This window comes from Octopus bimaculoides, chromosome 3 (genome assembly GCF_046866305.1).
Source record: "Octopus bimaculoides isolate indiv1 chromosome 3, ASM4686630v1, whole genome shotgun sequence".
Taxonomy (NCBI): domain Eukaryota; kingdom Metazoa; phylum Mollusca; class Cephalopoda; order Octopoda; family Octopodidae; genus Octopus; species Octopus bimaculoides.
The window spans coordinates 10,767,853-10,791,820 of NC_142930.1; the positions used below are offsets into that span (position 1 = coordinate 10,767,853).

At 33.5% G+C, this 23,968-nt stretch overlaps 1 protein-coding gene across 2 annotated transcripts in view; it reads left to right on the forward strand.

Annotated features, from left to right (window-relative positions):
- The window catches only part of LOC106883944 (transcription factor E2F3), a 38,822-nt gene extending 15,337 nt beyond the window's left edge, over window positions 1–23,485 (forward strand). The window contains exons 1-9 of one of the 2 annotated variants that reach the window (XM_089348559.1): window positions 5,296–5,404; window positions 8,273–8,378; window positions 9,521–9,612; window positions 10,219–10,343; window positions 11,483–11,556; window positions 14,661–14,758; window positions 15,626–15,742; window positions 17,150–17,312; window positions 19,345–23,485. In XM_089348559.1, the coding sequence (XP_089204685.1) occupies window positions 5,402–5,404; window positions 8,273–8,378; window positions 9,521–9,612; window positions 10,219–10,343; window positions 11,483–11,556; window positions 14,661–14,758; window positions 15,626–15,742; window positions 17,150–17,312; window positions 19,345–19,544 (978 nt within the window). In that variant the 5' untranslated portion in view covers window positions 5,296–5,401 and the 3' untranslated portion in view covers window positions 19,545–23,485. Of the gene's footprint in view, window positions 1–5,295; window positions 5,405–8,272; window positions 8,379–9,520; window positions 9,613–10,218; window positions 10,344–11,482; window positions 11,557–14,660; window positions 14,759–15,625; window positions 15,743–17,149; window positions 17,313–19,344 lie in introns of those variants that run through there. The other variant, XM_089348558.1, reaches the window with a different exon arrangement.
- The last annotated feature ends 483 nt before the right edge of the window (window positions 23,486–23,968 follow it).

Here is a 23,968-nt window from a genome sequence, read left to right on the forward strand (position 1 = left end):
CTGACTCAGTTTTAATGATCTTTCTTCACACAAACAAGTTTATCTATTTCATGAGTCATTGTTATGTGCTTATAATAAATATATATGCTTTATATCTGTCTATCTGTCTGCCTGCCTGCCTTAAATGGAAAGAGTATGACACAGTTTGGTGACTTGTTTTTGCAATGGTTGCTGGATAGTTGCATGTTATCACTATACGGTCATGGCTCTCACAGATGTGTGTACACAAAAGCTTGCTAAATTTATAAAATTTAAGAATTTTAGGAAAGTCTGAGTTCTTAGATGATGGAATTTCTGCTACCTAAATTTTAACTCTTTTGCATTTAAACTGGTCATATCCAACCTACATGTTCTACCTGTTTTATGTTTAAACTGACCAAATCCAGCCTCTCACACTTATCTTACTATGTCATTCTAAAAGCGAATCACATCATCAAAATCTTGAAGCTACAAGATAATGTATGATTAATTCAAAACAATGTGAATAAATAAGCATTATATTTGACAGATTAATCTGAATGCTAAAGGCTTACACACACAAACTTGGTTATTCATTCTTTCTTAACCAAAGTATCTTGTAGTGCTTTTTGTAGTTTTAACTATGAATGAAACATGCTGGAGTATTATCTGAGAACTGTTGATGTCATAGAGAAAAGCAGTATCAGTAGAAACTGAAAGTATTTGAACTGAAATAGCATCTCTGATGAGATGAGGAAAATGTGTGGAATAAAACATCTCATAATGATGGATTTAATAACTTGGGATTGAATAGTTTTGACAGCTAGCTCTGTACTGGTACAGAGTTTTGGGGCATCCAAATTTCTTAGCTACACAATAAATGTTCATAGTTTCAGTTGCAGATTGTAATAGGGACAAAAGAGGGTAGAAGAGAAGTGAGATACTTGGCAGTACAGTTAACATCAACTACCGTGAATTGACACGTACCATTTGAATTAGGCTACTACTCAACAAATGATTATGATATTTTGCGGAGTTAGAATGGCATTATTCAGGAAGCCACCTATGGTTTCTATAAGTCTGTGAGATGCCTGAATAAACATTGAGTAACATGCCTGGAAATGTTTGCTGATTGATTCATCGTTTTCCTGTATTTCTACTCTGCGTCAGCTTACAGATGATCATTGCCCACTGACTAAAGTACAACTTTTGCAAATTGAGCTGCTGAGACATCTCTATAAAGTAAAACCCTCGTGTTGGTTGAAAGTGGAAGTTTTTCTCATGTATCCACACACAGGTTCCTATGAGGCATTCTCTCAACCCTTTAGCAAATGTATCTTCTTGTATGACTGCCTGAGTTTACCTGAAATCACCAAAGAGAAAGATTGTTACTCCGTCCGTAATGTCAGTATTACCTAAGATTTTATTAGCTATTACTAAGAGCCTCAAATGCATATCTAATATATTGTGCTCCCACAATATATCTACTTCTAGCTTAGTGCTTCAGAACCTCTATCCTTTGCCTATTTTTAATACACAGGACTATTATTACCTCCTCCAAGGAAGGAGGTTATGTTTTCATCAGTGTTGGTTTGTCCATCTGTGTGCAAAATAACTCAAAAAGTTGTGAACGGTATTAGTTGAAACTTGCAGGAAAAGTTTTTTTTTTTTTTCTTCAGTTTTGTTTGTGCTTCATAGAACTATTTCTTCTGTCTTGCTTGTTTTGATAATAATGATGAGAATTTGATAGTGAACTGATACAGACAGTGATAGTAAAGAAGCTCTCATTGTACTTAGAGGATGTGAGTGCAGCCTCTTCTAAGAAACTGTTCCACCTTCTTTGGCAAGATTCAAAATTATTTTTCTATCTTACTTGGTAGTTTAATCTATATATTAACTTTTGACATGACTTTTCAACATAGAATTTAAATGACAGCAGCACTCAAAATATACAATCTATCTGTCTGTCTGTGTGTCTATCTATCTATACACACACACACACACACACACACATACATGCACATCATCATCATTTAATGTCTATTTTCCATGCTGGCATGGGTTGGACTATTTTAGATTATGGTATGAGACCAGCAATTTTGGGAGAGGGGTAAGTTGAGTACATTGACCCTGAAAGGGTGAATGACAAAGTCAATGTTGGCAGAATTTGAACTTGATTTATCATATTTGTCAGTGGGAAATATTTGTGTAAGAGATTAAAGAATATTTTAGCAATTGGTGTACATATTTGCAGGTTGAACAGTGGATTGAACCTGATTGTCTTACTTTTGCAGTGTTTAGGTTTCTTTTAGTAGTATGTCTGGGATATGCTTGACTTTATTGTTGAAATTGCTTCATTATAGGTGTGGATTGTATTGATGGTGTTGACAATATGAGAGGTTCTGCAGTAGGTTCTTGATAATGTTTGTTCCATGTGTAGTTAAACAACCATTGTGTGTATATATGTGATGACAGTCTAATTGAGGCACATTTGTATGTCTTTGTTTTTTCTCTCTCTCTTCATCTATCCTTTCCATAGATGAGTGCATACTTGAAACATAAAACACATCTTCCAATTTCTCTGAGCATCAACCTCATAAATCCTGTTTGATTTTTGCTTCATCTTTTTTGTTTTTTAATGTTTATCATATGTATAATATATACAACAGATATTATAATTTTGCTTAGCCTTAATACCAATATCCAGTTGTTAAAACTTAATATACTTGTGCTTCTGAGGAAACTCTTATGAGTATTCAGCTCTGAATTAAATGCTTCTTAGAGCAGAAACAATTGTAAGCTAATGAAAGCGATTATGTGTGTATCTTTGTCTTAACATTATCTGATGATTTTTAAACAAGCATCATTGTCATACAAGCAATGTTTCTCGTTTTTACTAGTTCCAGATTGAATATTTTTAAATGAGGGCTCTTTTGATCAATCCATAATTACACCGAAAATGGAATGAAAATTAATAACATTAATGGTGAATCTTATCAGACAATACAGTTCTATATTTAAGAGATGAGGAATTATGCACATTATTTACATTCGACGGATATTTGTCCTCATCTTGTTTGTTGTTAACACAACGTTTCGGCTGATATACTCTCCAGCCTTCTTCAGGTGTCTTGGGGAAATTTCGAACCTGGGTTCTCATTCCCAAGATATTTTCGATGTTAGTGTTGTTGTTATTCAGGTCACTGCTTGGAATCGAACTCGGAATCTTGGGGTTAGTAGCCCGCGCTCTTAACCACTACGCCATATGCCCGTATTGCATATGGCGTAGTGGTTAAGAGCGCGGGCTACTAACCCCAAGATTCCGAGTTCGATTCCAAGCAGTGACCTGAATAATAACAACAACAACAATAATAATAATAACATCCAAAATTACCTTTCGAAATTTCCCAAAGACACCTGATGGAGCCTGGAGGGTATATCAGCCGAAACGTTGTGTTAACAACAAACAAGATGACAAATATCCGTCGAATGTAAATAATGTACTTAAACTTCGGAATTCGAATTGATTAAAAGTTGAATACAGTATGCTCTTTGGCATGGTGACAACTCCGGGCGTTTCAGTCTTATAAAACCTCTACAGGTTAGACATTAAAATGAGTAGTTATAGCAATTTCGAGGGAGGGCATCCACAGCAAATTTAAAACAACGACTTGGGAAAATTAACAGCTTTATAATGGTAGGCATGTGCACAGTTTTGTATGTGAATGGGGGTGGAAGACTTTAATCCAGTAGTGATCTATAGAACTTTGTACATATAGCGGGGAAGGCAAATAATCTGCAATAATCGACAGATAAAGATAAACAAATGATCGTTTATATCGGTCAAAATATCCTCATCACGAGGTAATAAAGATACTAATCTTTAATCAACTGAAGGTTTTCATAGCAGAGACGGAGGAAAATAAAATTACGAAATCGCTTTGGTATACCTCTCTCTCTTTCTTTCTTTCTTTCTCTCTTTCTTTCTCTCTCTCTCTTTCTTTCTTTCTTTCTCTCTCTCTTTCTTTCTCTTTCTTTCTTTCTTTCTTTCTTTCTTTCTCTCTCTCTTTCTTTCTCTCTCTCTCTTTCTTTCTTTCTTTCTTTCTCTCTTTCTTTCTCTCTCTCTCTTTCTTTCTTTCTTTCTTTCTCTCTCCCTCACACACACACACACAGAGTTATGCATACTGCCCTGTAGATACCCACATGATGAATGCCTTTCTTTCACTTATAATAGATGCTGTTTTTGTCTCTTTATTCGACAGATTATATGTACAAAATTCGAAAGATCGCCATTTGGGTATTCTTTAAATTAAGATTTGAATTCATTAAAATTTTTGTTGCTCATCAAATACTCCAATCGATTTGTATTCATCATAAGAAATAGGTCACTTAGTACAGTCATGGGCAACTATTTTCGAGCAACGGACACCAAACACGGGCTCATTATCAGGCGGGTTGCACTAAAAAAAATGTTCAGGTAATTTTTCCTTAGGTTTGCCATTCAGAAATTCCCATGGGCTGCTGGTTGTCCATGCCTGGCTTAGTATGTCGCTTTCAATTCAACGATTTCTAGTCAAACACATTTTGGAGAAAAGACATTTGATGATTTAATCTATTCCAGTTCTGAAATAGCTATGCATATTTTTGTCGGCCTCAATGGGATTTGTAACTCAGAATATAAAGGGACGTAACTAAAAGCTACCTTATCTTTAATCAAATATTCTGACGAAAAAATATTTTAACGTTTATTTAATTTTCATTTTATTTTATCATTTAGTAAATTATTTTTATTGTCTTCAGTCTGAATGGGTTATCGCACTTTTAGATTTCAATGTACACCTGTGCTTGTTTATGAAAACGAATTATCTACCCACACATGTTTATACAGCTCTTTCTTTTGTTTTTTCTTTTCTTCTTAACAAGCTGAGAACGTGGCTTGTAATTTATAGCTGATCTAATATAGTTTTCTTTGTATATAAATGTAAAACACTTATCAGGTAAATATGATCTGCATAGATCTGTAAGTGAAATTTGGTGACGAATCAACCCCCCCAAAATTATTGTATATTATTGCTATTAGTGAATTAATCTTTTTATATATATATTTTTTATAGTTCATAATTTTCTTTGTTATAGTGTATAAGCTTTGATATTACATTTCTCGCAGGAAACATTACTTTCTAGTCCGGTTAATGCTTAGTAATTTAATTTTTAACTTGAACACTCCAACTGTCACTAATATTTTCTAAGTGATCGCAGTTGAAAAGTTAAAAGTTTTGCATGTTGCTTAGTTTTGTGGATGAATGACAAGGGAGATAATTATTAGTGTTGATATCCAAATCTTGTTTACTGAATGAATTGACGGCATATCGGAACAAACCACCCACATGTCTGCCTAGTTCTGGCCGCGTGTCCAAGTTTTTAAAACGGATCCTTTCTTGACATGGTTGGTATTTACTTATTTTTCAAGGTGTTTTACAAAATATGATCTCAACTTTTTGAGTCTATCGTGATGGTTCTTGAATGCAAAGTCATTTTAACCAAGAAGATACCAATGGTATTTTAGTGTTTAGTACTAAAAAAAATATTTGGAATTTAATTTGGGATCTGTTAGAAATTCTAATCAATGAACCCATGTAATATCTAATTTAAAAAATTGTTCCAGGAGTCCCCAATCCTCGCTCGTATTAAATTGGCATGTTTATATGTAGATACATTTGTGTGTATGTAAACATGCGTGCATGTGTGTATAAACATCAGCATAATTTTTAACGTACTCTTCGATGCTTGCATGGGTCAGACGGAATTTATTGAAGCAGATTTTTTTTACAGCCGGATGACCTTCCTATCGCTTACCTTTATGTTTCTAAGCAAATTAATAGTTTTCCAGAGCTAAACATGTTCACGGAAGACTAGAAACGAACAACCTCGCTTATATGACGATGATGCTCATTTACAACCAACACATGTCTAGGGCAAGGATGCACACACATACGCACACAAACACACAGACACATACATACATACGACAGGCTTCTTTTAGTTTCTATGTAAAACCATACAAAGCTTTGGTTGGCCCAGGGCTATAGTATAAGACACTTGCCCGAGATGTCATGCAATGGCACTGAACCCATATGATTGGGAAGCAAGCTTCTCAACCAGACAGCTAAGTGTGTGTATGTAATATCTTCTTCATATATATCATATGCACATGTCTACACAAACATACTCACGCATGCATAGTTATGTACTTGTTGTGTGTCTACTTACATAGTACATTCATAATTACTATTCTATCCTAAATGTTCAACAGCATCATACTGTTCAAGGCTGGACAATCCTCCTGAGAAAAGCAGACTTGTGTTAATCAGATTGGATTTCGATTGGGCTACCTATACATTGACACATATACAATAGTTAATTGAATAACCAATCCTCTGTAACACTTCCTTTATATACACCTCCCTGTAACTTGAAGGTATATCCTGACACATTTTCTTCACCATTTTCTCTCCCCTTTTCCAACTGGGGTAGCTATGTATACTCTCTACAGCAAGACACTTGTTTCTGTTCCTCTGTAATACTCTAACCTCTCATCACCTTGCACAAGACCACCTCCCTCAATTCTACTCCTTACTCAACTAAGTGGTCATTGTCTTGCAAGTGAGTTTGCTGGTGCCATGTAAAAAGCACTCAGTGTACTTTGTAAAGCAGTCGGTATTCGGAAGTCAATCAAACCATAGAAAACTTGCCAAAGCAGTTAGTAGAGATTAGTGCAGTCTTTTAGCCTGTCAGTATGGAAAATAGATGATGATGATCTTTGAAATGGTTACCTATAACCTTGATCTAAAAGTTGCCTTTCATTTAGATGACTCAAGAATTTAATTTGAATTTGGCTATTGCTTGTATTCATCATCACCATTTAAAGAGCCATTCTTCTATGCTTTCATATGTTGGACAAAACTAACTGGGGCACATTTTCTATGACTAGATGCCCTTCTAGTTGCCAACTCTCAACTATTTCCAAGCAAGGTAATATTTCCCCATGGTTAGACATAGTTTTCATGAAACAAATAAAACATATATTCACAAAATATTAGAAATGAATGACACTGTTTGTATGACAGTGACACTCATTTTTGACTATCACATGATGTCAAGACAAGGAGACACATATACACCTACATTGATATATACACACACACACACATACATGCTGTCTTTCAGTTTCTACCAAATTCAACCACTAGGCAATAGTAGAAAATACTTGCCCAAGGTGCAACACAGTTGGACTGAACTTCGAACCATGTGGTTGGGAGGTAAAATTTTTAACCACATAACCACATTGGTGTCTCAGTGTAAGAAATGGTGTCTGCTAAAATTGATTCAGCTTTCCTGGTCTTTTTCATTCTGAATAATCTTGTTGCCAAAGCAGTATCTCTTTTCAATTGAGTTTGAGTAGACCTGTGATCAAAAGTATTCTGACTGTGACCATTCATCTTTTTGAATGTATTTAGAACTACTTAATTCAATGTGTCCATTTTCAAAGATACAGCTACTATTTCTAGCTGGTTGAGTGACTACATAAAGACTTGTTTTCTTTTGTCTTAATTCACATATAGAATTGAATCAGACTTTGTCTTCAAGAGGCCAGATGCACTCTCCATTATACAGCTGATGCAATGGTCTTAGTTACATTCTTACAGACTATTCCAGCAGGCATTTTTCTCCAATAGTTACAAGGAGTGGAAATACACCTTTGTGCTTGGGGATAAGTCATCTTTTAGTATGAATCATTTGTCTTTGAAGTTGAGTATCAGATTAGTATTTTGATCACACACATTGGTGTGTGTGTATATTTACGGACATATGATTATAAATTGTATAAAATATTTGACATATAAATTCAAAAAAATAGGCTTGCTATCACAAACACCATCATTATGTCCAAGTATTTTACGGCTAGATGTCCTTCCTGACAGCAACTCATAGTTATTTCTTACAACACACAAAGGATATAAATGTGGCTGTTCTAAAATCTGGTACATATATGCACTGTCAAACTTAGCTTTCAGATTGATTACAGTTGCCAAAGTATGTTTTTTTTTACTTCTTCAGAATAACTTTATTGGCAAAAACTTTATTCATTCTAATCTGGGTAATAGGTGAGATTAAAATCTGTTTTTTTCTTCTTTTTTTTCTGTCTGATGTATATTCATTCTCTGCAGTTAAATTTTGAGTATCTTTTTGGACTACTTTTAACATTTCAAATTTAACAAAAAAGATCGACTAATTCAACTTAATTTCTTTTCAGGCTAAACGGAAATTAGAGCTAGATATGAGTATTATAACTACTGAAGATCTTCGAACTCCAAAACGCGGCCGTAAAACACGTACTTTGCCAGATTGCAGTCCAAAAGGTATTGACAAAATAGCTTATTCTCTTTTGACTGTTAAACAAATAGTGTATTATCTATCTTTTATATTTTCAAATATAAATAAGGTGCCATGTAAAAAAACACTGGTACTGGTGCCACATAAAAAACACATGTCATGGTCTTAAAAATTACGCGTGTGCACACACACACACATATATATATATATATATATATATACACACACACACACATAACAGTACAGGTGCATGTGTCTAGTTCTGATAGTGTGCTTACTGACATTCAGCATAGCATCTCGGGAGATGCTATGATAGCTAAAGTTTTTAAACCTCTATTTCTGGAAATGTACAGTAGTGTACTCCATCCCTAATAAAAACAACTACTTTGACCCTGCTGATGAACCATGATTGCAAGACGAACTTCTTAATCATACAGTTCAGCATGCCTCATCATTTTAACATTCATATTTCCATTTTTCTATGACCAGACAACATCAATGTTGCCAATTCTCACCTGTTTCCTAACAAGGTTATATTTCTCCATAGACAGAATGTTTTCCCCAAATATTAGAAATGAATGACACTGCCTACAACAATCACAAGGAGACATACATTTGCACTGCAGGCTTCTTTCAGTTTCTGTCTACCAAATTCACTCACAGAGCTTTGATCAGCTCAGAGCTATAGTAGAAGACACTTGCACAAGGTGCCATGCATTGGGACTAAACTCAAACCACATATCAGAATTGTATTTACTTGGCATGTGGCTTGATCTGAAAGTATATAAGAAGTGAACCCATTGCATTGTAATAGTCCTTTTAGTCATTTGAAAACATGCAAAAGCTGTTATTTCTTAGTAGTACTGTGCCTAAGTGAGTTATTTTAGAATAGCTTCATTTTGTATTTTCTGAATTAAAGAAAGCTTTAGTCAGGTAGGTAAACAGAAAGTGGATATGAGAATGTGAGTGATTCTTTCTAAAACTGTACATGGATATGCAAAGATACATTCAGTTTTAGTTAATAAGTGGACATTGTTCATTGAAATAAGTGATTTTTAAAATTGTAGTTTTTAAAAAAAACTTTTTAACTCCATTATTTGTGTACATTATTTGTGTATGATACAATTTAGACAAATTGGTAGATTTGATTACTTGCTTTGTTTTCCAGTACGATCCCCTGGTGAAAAAACAAGATATGACACATCTTTGGGCTTATTAACGAAGAAGTTTGTTGGCTTGCTTAGAAATGCACCAGACGGCGTAAGTTCACATTTGTTGTTTACTCTTACTCTTTTACATGTCCCAGTCATTTGGCTGCGGCCATGCTGGAGCACCACCTTGAAGGATTTTAGTTAAACAAATCAACCCCAGGACATATTCTTAGTAAGCCTAGTACTTATTCTATCAGTCTCTTTTGCCAAATCTCTAAGTTACAGGGGTGTAAACACACCAACATTGGTTGTCAAATGATGATGAGGGGACAAACACAGATACAAAGACACATAAACATAAATAGATACTATATATATATATATATATATATATATATATATATATATATATATATATATATATATATGTGTGTGTGTGTATGTATATATACACACACACACACACATACAGTGGGCTTCCTTTCAGTTTCTGCCTACCAAATCCACTCACAAGGTTTTGGTTGACTTGAAGCTATAGTAGAAGATACTTGCCCATGGTGCTATGCAGTGGGACTGAACCCAGAACCATGTGGTTGGGAAGCACACTTCTTACCAAACAGCCACACCTCTGTCTAGTTTGTTTAAAATATTTTTACATTAAGTTCTCGGTGGATAAAAAGATAATATACAAAATAAAATGTGTTTTCATTTTCAGGTTGTGGATTTAAATAAAGCTGCAGAATCTTTAGAAGTTCAGAAACGAAGAATATATGATATAACAAATGTATTGGAAGGAATCAATCTTATATCAAAAAAGTCTAAAAATCATATTCAATGGAAGTAAGTCTTTGTGAAGTTTCATTTTTTTGTGTTTTTGCCACTATTCTAAATATTGACCATAAAACTTGTGTTCCTGTACCATTGGTAAGTATACTTTAAGAATGTAGTAATAAGGTGAATACTAGCACTTTATTGACGCATATCCTTATTGATCAAAGTATTCAATGTTATGCTTATTTCTTGAAATTCTTCCCATTATCACCTTTGGAATCTCTGTTCCTTTGCCTATTCTGATATCTGTGAAATTATTACAAAGAAGTATTTTAATGATTCTCACCGTTGATAAAAATATTAGAACCTAATTATAAAAAATTACTTTTGAATTTTTCAAAATTAAATGTTTTGTAATGAATTTTTCTTACTCTCCACAATACATCTCCCTAACAACCCCTCCTATTTCTGTCTACTCACTATATTCCCTCCTTTCCACCTCCCACTTACTTTCACAGTCTTGTGAACTTACCCACTCACTCACCCTATCCAATCTTTGGTCCCATTTCACTTATATACACTTCCCTGTAACTTGAGTGTACTCCCTGTCACATCCTCACCATCTTCTCTCTCCTCCTGAGGAAGCCATGTATCTCCTTTATTGCAGGACACCAATTTCTGTCCCTCTTGTCATACTCTATCCTCTCATCTGGCACAGAGCCACCTTCCTCAATCCTATTCCTTCTCCCCTTGACTGAGGGGTCTTGTCATGTAAATTATTTGGTGACTTCTGCTGCTTGACAACATGATACTGGTATCCAGTTTTTGTCCATAGTGAAACCTTTCATAAAATCGAAGTGGGAAAAAGTCTCCAAAAATTCACAATGCTCAAATATCATGTAAAATAATGTCGGACAGTTCATTCAATAACTTACATAGTGAAGCCATGTGTTTTCATGAATGTACTAATGAGATTTGCATTGAAATTCTCACTGAAATATGAATAGGTCATTATGGCCAATTTCAGCCTATTTGGTATCATTCACCATTTAAATTCTCAGGCTGGTATTGAAGAATAAAGGCAGAATTGACTGTGACAGAACATAACGAGACATTTAAATGTTGCCAGGCATTTTCTTAAATTCTCTACAGATTCTGTTTATCAATTGCTTTCAAATTTTCTAAATGATATATTTATATATTTACAGAGGTTGTATATCATCAATAGCTGCTAATCCTGTGCCACTCCAGCTTACTACGAAATTAATGGATTTACATTCAGGTACTTTTAAAACATTTACAATAATTCCTTCTTTGTTTATCAATAACTAGTATTAAACGTTAGTCGGACTGTTGAAATTGTTTTAATTACTCAATTTTAATATGTCTGAACCAAATGTTTTTCCATATAAAAGGAATTGGCTTACAATTTCACTTATTAGTATATATTACATGGAAAAATGCGAGCATGAAAAGTAATATTCTTAAGATTATAAACCTGGAAAAGTACAGGACAAGTTATTACACCTGTAAAAGTATAGGACAAGCTATTACTTCTAGTAAAGTAAAGAATAAGAAGCATTTTACTTAAAATATTGCAGTAAAGAATACCAGTTCTAATTCATCACTCTTTACAGATCTCATCTTTTAAATTTATAGTACAAAACTGTTCAGCTAATTTGTAAGTTTGTCTAATTAGTCACTTTTTTTTTGTATTTAAGGTAGTAAATTAGCCAAATTCTACTTAAATAAATATAGTGTTATTTGTAAACTATAATAAAATATTCTTTAATATTCAAATTTTAATTTTAGCTGCAATATTTTAAATAAAAAGTTTCTTATTCTTTACTTTACTAGAAGTAATAGCTTGTCCTATACTTTTACAGGTGTAATAACTTGCCCTGTACTTTTCCAGGTTTATAATCTTAAGAATATTATTTTTCATGCTTGAATTTTTCCATGTAATCCATGATTTTTCCAGGCATTGCTGTTATAAGATGATAATGTGTCAATTAATAATTTAGGATTTTACCTTATAAAATACTGGGTAGGGGGATACATTGGCTGCTATTTTTGGCATGTCAAGCGACCAGGTAGAGATTTTTTTTACACATATATGTATAATATGCATATATCATTGGCAGAAGTTAGAGAGTAAGTCAAAAGCTGAGAGTTTCATGTATTGGCACTTATCAAACACAAATTTGTCCATTGTCATTCTGTAACTTGCAACGAAATAACTTCTAAAATACAAAATTTTGTCAAAAACATTAAGAGTAAACCCTGTTGCATGTGATACATTGTACCAGTATCGGAAGTTTCAAAGTGTTTAGTTAAAAAAAAATTATTTAAATAATCTGCATGTCAAATTGAATAGATCCGAAAAGGATAAAAAGCAAAGTCGACCTTGGCGGACGCCCGGCACGCTAACGCTTCTGCCAGCTTGACACCTTAGGATGTAAACATTCCTTTTAGCAATATAGTCTTTATTATTCTTATTGCTAAGAGTTACTTCCTTACTCTATTACTTACTGACATGAAATTTCATAGCATTTCACCCCATAATTTTTCTTCTACTAATTTTTGTTTAGTGCGACTAACGACTCTGAATTCCTCATACATTTTTCTGTCATTTAAGCCTAAGTAAAGTATACTTTTATTTTAAAATTTAAAAGTTTATGTTAATTGAAGGTGAATAGGTGCCTTACTGCCCTCCTTGGGGTCGCAGATATTTTGATGTAACTTTTTTTCTACTGAACCAAATCCCAAACTATTTATGCGAAACTGTAGCTGAGGAGGTGTCCTCTTTAAAACCATTAACAGTTTGCAATTTAGTTGAGAACTGAATTAGTGGTGAATCTTGGAAGCTGCTGCGATTCATGAAATGGTGGACTTAAGAATATATTCAACCACTACCATGGTTAAATGATTTCTACTCTCCCAACCTAGCTAAAACCAAAATCCTAATAAGTAGGAAGGTAGATAAAACACAAACCCCTTCAGGTAGATGGCCCTGCTCAGTATGTAGAAAAGGAGTAGGTAGTAACTCTATAAGATGTACCCGGTGCAAGCTATGGACACATAAGAGGTGCAGCAACATCAAAGGCAGGTTAACTAGCAAGTTAGTTTTTGTTTGTGGCAGATGTTCAGGTGCAATAAAGACTGTAAACAAACAGGAAACAACTTCTATCTCATTCCAGGGTGAAAAACTAGAGGTAGTCGATAGCTTCCGCTATCTGGGCGACCAAGTTAGTAGTGGGGGTGGGTGCGCTGAAAGTGTAGCTGCTAGAATAAGAATAACCTGGGCAAAGTTTAGAGAGCTCTTACCCCTGCTGGCGACAAAGGGACTCTCACTCAGAGTAAAAGGCAGACTGTATGACGCATGCGTACGAACAGCCATGCTACATGGCAGTGAAACATGGGCTGTAACTGCTGAGGACATACGTAAGCTCGCAAGGAATGAAGCCAGTATGCTCCGTTGGATGTGTAATGTCAATATGAATACCCGTCAGAGTGTAAGTATCTTGAGAGAAAAGCTGAACATTAGAAGCATCAGTTGTGGTGTGCAAGAGAGACGATTGCGCTGGTATGGACATGTCGTGAGAATGGATGAGGATAGCTGCGTGAAAAAGTGCCACACCCTAACAGTTGAGGGAACCCGTGGAAGAGGTAGGCCCAGGAAGACCTGGGCTGAGGTGGTGAGGCAAGACCTTCATACATTGGGCCTCACCGAGGCGATGACTACTGACCGAGACCTTTGGAAATGTGCTGTGCGTGAGAAGACCCGGCAAGCCAAGTAAGATCGTTGCCAGTGCCCCTGGACTGGCTCTTGTGCGGGTGGCACATGAGATGCACCATTTTGAGCGTGGCCGTTGCCAGTACCGCTTGACTGGCTCCCGTAGGATTTTCGAGCGAGATCGTTGCCAGTGCCCCTGGACTGGCTTGTGCGGGTGGCACATAAAAGACACCATTTCGAGCGTGGTCGTTTTCGTGCGGGTGACACGTAAAAGCACCCACTACACTCTGAGTGGTTGGCGTTAGGAAGGGCATCCAGCTGTAGAAACTCTGCCAAATTAGATTGGAGCCTGGTGTTGCCATCCGGTTTCACCAGTCCTCAATCAAATCGTCCAACCCATGCTAGCATGGAAAGCGGACGTTAAACGATGATGATGATGATGATGATGATGATCCCAAATTTCCCTACAAATTATTATAGATCATCTTACTAAAAGTATTTTGGTTTTTGTCCAGGGTTTTCTTCCTTTTGACAGTAGAAACTAAATTTAAACATAATCGATGATATTAGAAACCTTTCTGCATAACTTGATATGTAATCTTCATTCTTTGTTAATTTTAAGCAAACTCTAAATATTTTATTGTTGATAGAAATGGCCATTTATGAAGCTAAAGAGAATGAAATGGATAAATTAATAGAACACTGTACAAAACAGCTGAAAATCCTTACAGAAGACCCAGAAAAATCAAAATATCCTTTTATGAATAAAAATGTTCCCTTTTGTGTATTTTACTTCAAAAAATGTCATATAGTGATTACAATAGTAGTTGTCATAATGATTAATTCATTTATACTAAATTGGTACTGAAACAACAATGGAAAAGTAGATGTTAAAATGATAATGATAATTTCTGTGGAATGTCTGTTGTCACTCAAATTTTCTTGTAGTGTTTATTCTAGATAGCTACAGTATTAGAAATCTCCGACTACTCGAAAGTGCATTGCTTATAAAATATAGTTTTAGTTGAGAAAATAGGAAGTGGGTGGAGGACCTGATGCTCATATAGATTCGCAATACAAGGGAGGTCACTATATATATACTATGATATATATACCTACATCAAATAACTGGGAGTAAAGGCAAGTAATGTTGCTATTTACTTTGTATAACTCTGAGAAGTAGACAATGTTATGTAAGTGTTTTTGTGTGTGAGTATTCTATTCAAGGTTTCATTTTGAGTGTTTGCCAAACAAGATAAACATACACTCACACGTATGCTCACACACAAATATATAACATTGTCTGTCCTTCTTAGGACTATAGTGTAAATCAGTGGTTCTCAAAAATCCTTCCTTCCTCTTTATTAATGAAAAATGAAAATAGTTTGCATCTATATGATTCTTCTTTTCTCATCATAGTGTTAAATTCAGTAGAAACAAATTTACTGAATAATATGTGTGGGATTGGAGTAAAAATGTGGGAGGGAGTTAGTATCATCATTAAATGTGTAATCAGGCCTACATAGTAATTTTGTTATTTCCTATCTATCTGTATTAATGTTTTCATAATTTTTTTTTTTCCTCTTGAATTTGATTATTTCTTTAATTCAATCTTAAATATGCATATGTAACCTATCACGATATACGAAATATAAGATCATTAGATGATCAAACAGTTATGGCTGTCAAAGCACCACCTGAAACACGATTAGAATTACCTGATATATCAAAGGTGAGGTTTAATTTCTTTGGCTTTCCTTTCTACTTTCAGTATTAGTTTTATGTTCTTTTCATCAGTAATGTTCTTGAGAAAAGCTTGACTGTGGCAACATCCAATAATAAAGGACTTATTTGCATAGTCAAAAATGAATTGGTACAGAGCTATGTAGAATCTCATGAAATTTTGTAGACTCTTTCTAGAATGTTTTTACAAGGATAACTATGAGGCACTTATAAAGCAGAATTCATAGAAACATTTTCCATTAAGAATTTTTGAACAATTTTTAGCTACCTATGATTGTTCATTTTTAGCTGTGAAACCAATTGATGTGAACTGAAACAGTTTGTGAAATCATTTGAAAACCAATGTTTAAAAAATGTATGCTGCGGGGTAAAGCGTTTTTGCTCAACAACAATGTTAAGTAATTGTGGAATACAATGCATGAAAAATGTTTGTAAGAGAATGCTATTTTAACAAGAAACAATAACTGATTATTAAGATTAAGCTCAAATGTTCAATGTTAGTATTACAAGCATCAATTATTGTAACATGAAGATGCATTGAATGTCCATGTCATTGGGATACCATGCACTTATCCAAATAACTTGCTGAAGTAACAAATTTGAAAAAAAAAAACTCATCATGCTTACAAATTACAAGTGCAAGGAAACATCTCCTTATTATAGTGATGTGTCCATTTATGATGGATGTGGATAATGATGGTAACAGAATACCAATAATATTGGTATAGGTGCTGGTATGGTTCATAGGTGTAGGCATAGCTTGCTTTCAACCATGTGGTCTTAGGTTCAGTCTTACTGCAGAGCACCTTGGGCAAATGTCTTCTACTATAACTTCAGGTTGACCAAAATCCATGTCAGTAGATTTAGTAGACAAAAACTGGAAGAAGCCTATGGTGTGTGTATATATATATGTGTGTGTATATATATATATATATATATATATATATATAGATAGATAGGTAGATATACACACACATATTATGTGTGTACCCTTACCCCAACATCACATGGTTGTAAACAAGCATCACTGTCATACAAGTGATGTCTATTTTCAATCTTCTGTGGAAAATTTGTATGGCCATGGAGAAATATTACCTTACCTGGAAACAGGTGAGCAATGGTGACAAGAAGGGCCTCCGGTCATAGAAAATCTGCTTCAACAAATTCCATCTAATCCGTGCAAGCATGAAAAAGTGGGCCTCAAATGATAATGATGAATAACTCAAACTTTTGCTTTGCATTTTAATGATACTAAGTGTAATAAGCTTTTCAAGTTATGGATATTGTAAATGACTTTTTTTATTGTAATTTTTTTATACTGTTTTACTCATTTCATTTGTTCCTTTTGTTTTCTTTTTTTAAAACAACCACTTGTATTTTGTTGAATAATATGCAGATTTGGTTAAAAAGTAACAGTCAAGCTATTGAGGTGTATTTGTGTCCCGATGATGTAAAAAAGGATGTCAAACACACACCAGCAACAGAGGGTCATAATAGTAGTAGTAGTATAAGTGAAGAACAATTATCAGAAGATTCTACATCCTGTGATAGCTTTAAAAGTAAGTATTCTTATTTTTTCCTCCCCTGTACTTTGAGGGTACGCTCTGACACATCTGCATCACTATCTTCTCTCTCCTGCTTCTCTTTTCCAGCTGGGGTAGCCATGTATCTTGTCTACAGCAAGATGCCTGTTTCTGTTCCTCTATCATACTTTAACTTCTCATCACCTGGCACAAAGCCATCTCCTTCAATAATACTACTCCTCATTCAGTTGAGGTATCTTTGTCTTGCAAATTGCTTGGTGACCTTACTTCTTATCATTTTATACATGAGGTACTATATTGCCCAATATATACTTCTTCATTTAACATGTTGGGGTTTGATTTGAATGTGTTTTGGCTGTTATTTCCAGCAAATAAGTGACCATGTAGAGCAATCATGGACTGCAGCCTGTGGAACTTTCTGAATGGCATGCCAACAAAAAATTACCTTGAATTTTTATATAGTTGTGCAGGTCACATCATGATGAGCCATGTTTTATGCAGTTTATTTTTCAAAAGAGGATGTTTTATGTAGAGGCTCTTTTATCGATTCCTTAATTTGTTTTAGTACAGATATGTGAAGGTGAAGCTTGATAATATCTGCCACTGGTTTTTACATGCAATTCAGCTTGTGATGCTTAATAAGATGTGGCCATTGTTAGCAAACTTCATTCTATTCAATTTGTACCCAATGTATTCAAATTATTATGAGAATTTCATTTGTTGCAAGAAGTCATATTGTTATGTTAATTTGTTTAGCATTTATTACAGTACATGTAAATGGTGTTGTAGTGTTCAGTTTGCTTTCAATGACTATTTTCTCTCACATTATAATAACTCAATACCTCTTATTTAAGTTTTATATCAAATGACCTTATTAAATTACTAGCAAATTGTCGTTGAGCTTAAAATATTAAACGTTAATTTATTTTTTATTAAATAAATTTTACAATGTTAAAAGATGATATTCTATTACAGTTAATTTATAATTATTACTGAAATAGGAAATTCTAATTTTAAAATCTAAAAATAGCAGCAATATATTTATTCAATTCTTAATTCAATCAGTTAATAGAAATAGATAAATTAATTAATCAGAAATAATTTAATAAAAACAATATTTCAAAGAAGTTAGTCTTAGCATAAACAATGATGATGATACCACATCATCATTTTAACATCCACTTTTCAATGCTTGCATGGATCAGATGAAGTTCATTGAGGCAGATTTTCTATGGCTGAATGCCCTTCCTGTTTTTAAGCAAGGTAACATTTCTCTATGACTGGACATGTTTTCATGGAAAATTAGAAGCAGTTGTGCTTGTATGATGGATGGTAACTCTCATAACTGTTGTGCAATGTCCAGACAAGGATACATATGATGAGTTTCTTCAAATTTCCATCTATCAAAACCATTCATAAGGTTCTAGCCAGCCTGGGGCTATAGCAAAAGACACTTGTCCAAGGTGCTATGCACTGAGGCTGAACCAGAAACCATGTTGTTGGGAAACAAATTTCTTACCCACACTGCATGGTGGGCCAACCAAATCCTTGTTAGTGAATATCATAGATAGAAAGTGAAAGAAGCTAATCATATGCATACATGGGTGTGTGTATGTTTACATTTGTGTTCTACAAAAGTCACCCACTACATGTATTATTGTTCCTTGTCAACAAATTTTCCACTCACTTCATGCTTTCAAAGACATGAAATAGATCTTTTTTGAAAAACAGGTATGGATTAGTGACAAGTAAGGTATCTGGTTGTAAAACAACACCTCGATAATATATACATCTAATTCATACTAGCATGGAGAAACAGACATAAAACAAACAAATATATGTGTTAGACTGGGAGATTATCATCTCACTTGAAAGGTATCTGACCATAGAAAATTCTAACCAGCCTCAATAAGCTCTCTCATTTGACATGTGCATACATAGAAAAATAAATGTTAAAATGAAAACAAAACAAATTTTTTATACATACATAATATATATATTCATTTTATCATACAAATATTCATGGTTATTGATTTTGTTTTAACAGCACAAGTTTCGTTGAAAAATGCACTGCTTGAAGAACAAGATATATCCCCAGATGCTAGCATAAATCTTTTACAGCAAACTGAAGACCAAAATCTTGACTCGACACTTACTCACCTTGAACCACCTATCTATATGGAAGATTATATGTTTAATTTGAATGATGGAGAAGGAATAACAGACTTTTTTGGTGGTGTTTTTTAGTCACTGATTATTCATTTTAATTATTATTTTTTGAATAATGTTATTATGAAATTATTATTCCTTTCAGTCAACATCGACATTTATTTGTCACTTCACTTTGTTGAATGTTTTGAACTTTACCGTAAAATAAGTGATGTTTAAATGCAAAAAAAATTTTTTTATATGGTGGTGATTCGGGAATTGTATTTTGTTTTATTGTAAAATAATGTATATGTATTAATTTTAAGAACTGTCTGAAGTGATAATCAGATTTACTGTAATGAAATGATAAATACAAAATTGTCCCATTTTAATTTGTTATGTAACAGATATTAAGAGAGTGTTGGTTATGTGATTTGTGATAATGATTATTTCTATGCAGTTCATACATTAGTTTCCTCCACTATTAAGTGTTATTGTCAATGAGCTATTTTTATATGAAATAATGTGACATATATTTTAAAGCTTACATTTATGAAGATATTTGCTTTGTGATATTTGTGAAAATGTCAAATTTGCAAAAAACCATTCCACCCATGCTAGTATAAAAAGCATAGATGTAAGACAATGATAAATAAATAATAAAATATGTACAATGAATTCCAGTTAAAAAAATTTATAGGTTTTACATTGAGAAAAATGTTCATAAAAGAATTCAAATTAATTTAATAATGTTATAAAACTAAGAAAGTAGTTTAATTTATATGTTTCTCTTGTAATAATTTGCTTGATATTAATATTGTTTCTTCTCTTCTTGTATTCAGTAGCTGTATCACTATATTCAACTAAATCCCATATATATATGAAATTTCTAAAAATAGGTATGCTAAGATCAAATTAATATTATTCAAATTTCAATCCAACAGTTATGTAAATAAAGTTTGTCATTTGCAAAGATATTTGGGCATATTCCCCCAACCCCTGAAAATACATTCTCCAGTTTAAAAAAAAAATGTAAAAAAGCTATAAATAATCATGCCTTTATTTTTATGTTGAATGAAAAATGTGCATTGTTGTTATTTAAGTGTCTTTGACCAAGTTATCTGCTACTCCATTTTTAGCAAGAAAAGAAAGATGTTTATAATTTTTATAATGTATGTTTGTGATTTTAGAAATGAATGTATAATAATTTGATGATGATGAAACTGTGCATCTGATGCAGAAAAAGCAAATATATTTTAGGCATAGAAAAGAATTTCACAGCTCAATAAAGATAGAAATGTGCCTTTAAAAATAAAAACGTTTAATAACTTTGCCAACGCAGTGTTCTCAATTTCACTGGGACAATGGAATTTTTATTTGGCAAATGACTTAAATATTGGTCCAATCAAAAATAGCAATTTTTTTTTTTTTTTTTTTTTACCTCAATTTTTTAAAGAGCAGTTTATGAGTGATCCATTTAAATGATTGTTGCATTCATGAAAAGTCATATTTATGTAATATTTTTTTACCTATTTCTCCCCGCCCCCTTCGAGGAAATACTGGTGCCATTAAGACAGTTATTTTCAGTTATAAACTTGTGATTTTGAGATAGGTAAAATCTATTTCAGATTTTCTGTTATTTAAGTTTGCTGCTTGAATCATTCACTTTTTTTTCACTGATGTTTATGGCAATGATCAACAAATCTATCTTCAGTGGGTTTTAACAATTGAGAAATATGAACAAAGCCATCTACAATAAAATGAAAAAGCAAATCTTTTAAATAAGAAAGATCTATGACGTATGTTTCAGTCATTAGTTTTCATCTTTGCTGACTGTTTTGGGCAAAAATTGTAAAATCCCTAAGCTCCAGGTCAGTTCTGATCAAAACCTTTGATCAAAGACATTCAAGAAGTGACTACTCTATTGTTTTAGGCATAAATCAATATCTTCTATTTTATTTTTAAATGATAATGCAATGTGATTTGAGAAAGATTTGGCTGCTGTTTCTAACATGTTAACAACCATGTAGAGGCTCTCTCATTACCTTATTCTAAGGTATTAACTAATGGCCAACTTTGTAGTATTGAACACCTTATGCGAAGCCAATTTAGCTGAAACCTTATGCCACCATATTTGTGTTGAAATACACTGCCTTTGTTTTAAACTAACTTTGTCGTTATTAAGCAGGAGCATAAATTAACATGAAATTTAGATGAAAGAGTTTAATTTAGATCGCTTTAAAACAAGACTTTTGTATCAGAACTTAGGGCAGTGTCAAAAGAGTTCAATGAAATACTTCCAATTTCAGTTACAGGAAAATGGATCAGTAAATAGGTCAGCAGCCTATGAGATTTATATTTCTATTGTATTTGCTAAATACAATGAAAACTGGGGATAAGCATCTGTTCTATGGATCCTTGTGATTCAGAAAAATGTTTTATAAAGTACCTTATGATTTACAGAAACACTCACACGCACACCATCCAAGCGATAAAAAGGGAATCTTATGGAAGCAACACAAATTAACTCTTAGTGTTAGGATCCTTCAGGCTTTCTATCAACCTTAAGATCTTTTTCCCTTCTGTTTAAGATAAGGTTTTCCACGATAACATGTAGGAGATATTTCTCTTTCTGTGTTTTTTTTTATCTTTTGAAAATTTGGAGCTCTCCCTACATGCCCTTCCACTCATCACATGAAACACGATTGATAGCAGTTACTGGGTCAACAGAACGATGCGGTTGGCTTGGATGTGGGGCTTAGTGCAACTTAGCTTCAACTCTGGATGTCTTGGTGCTTTAGAGTCCTAAGCTTGCTGTGTATTATTTATAATTATAAATAAGTAATTTATTTTAATTACAATAAGTTTCATTAATTTTTTAACAAATTGATGGAATATGTTTACATATCGACAGGTCATTTGTGAAAATAGAAGTATTGAAACTGAAACAAATCTCAATTATGTATTATTCCTGATAGAATAACTTTTTTTTTTCTTTTTTTTTTTCGCCTTATTAAAAGTACTGCTATATTTATTTGTTTGGCATATTTCCCAAAAATGTGTTTCATATGTAGCACTTTTTTTTTTAACTGAAGTCAATTGTTAGGCAATAATAAAAATTACAATAATATTACTTTGAATAAGAATGATTAAAGATTTGAAATATCTTTATTGTGATAAGTGTAGTAAGGAAAATAGAGAATTCTTAGCAAAGATATGATAGTTTGAGGAATTATGTATTAGCTAAATTTAACAAAACAACTTTCTCTTGCAAGTATGGATTGGATTGGTTTGCAATGTTTTTGTCTTAAATCCTGCATCATCCCCAGTGTGTGGAGGCTTGCATTTCTCATGCAAGACTTAGCAACTACTTCCCAAGTCTTCCTTAATAATACTTTTACCATATTCCCTGCTCCTGCACCCAGCACGTCTTCCATTTGCATATTACATATTTATACCAATGCATGCACTTTTCCCTGCATGCATTGGACAGTGCCTTTCATGCCCAGCTGCTTTCTCAACTTGTGCTGAATTCCCCCCCCCCCCCCCATAATTTAAACATTGTGCATTCTACTGACTGTACTCAGTTCATTCCTCTCCAGCCTTGCAGTTCTACTCATCGTACTAGCTTTGCATGACTAAGTGAAAAACATAGAGATAGCATCTTCCATTATCCAAATATTAAAACCAATTTATATTTTGGCAGGCCATAGTCTTAGGTTATTCATGCTAATCATTTGCGTTGACTGTGTACATATTAAGTTCTAAATGAAGTGTTAAAATATATTATTTGAAATTCATTATAAAACTCATAATTCGGGAATAACATTTAAATGTAATTGAAATTGTATTTATTGCTTTTTTTTTTTTGTGCGTGTGTGTTGACAAACTTAGTTTTGCCATGTCTCATCTGCTGTTGATTCTTTCAATCTTTTTAATGTATAGGGTTGTCATTTAAAATATTCAGCTCTGTGAGCTTTGATTTGTGTGCTTATGGAAGATTTTCCTTCTTTTTAATGATAATAAATTTTATTATATCATTCTGGGTCTTATCGTTGAATAATTTAATTTCTTAATTGAAATTTCTTGCATATACAATTACTGACGGATGAAGCTAGTAAGAAATGAATTTTTAAAAATCTTTTAAATTTATTAAATTGAATCAGAGTAGGAGAGTCACAAATGTGTTGGTGTGTTAAAAAGTTTGCTTTCTAACCATGACCACATAGTCTCAGATTCAGTTCCACTGTGTGGTGTCTTTGGCAAGTGTCTTCTACTATGGCCCCAGCCTGACCAATGCCTTGTGAGGGGATGTGATAGATGGAAACTGAAAGAAGCCTGTTATATAGTCTATGGATAAATGCTTGCATGGATACAATTCCTAAGGGTTGTTGTCCTTGGTAAGTGGTGGAAATAGGTATGTTAACAGAACAGCAGAGAGAGAAAACTAGGCTAATGATTGCAGCATGTTGGTGAATGAATCACAGCTAATTTGTTGAATGCAATCTAGGTTGTCTGTGTGG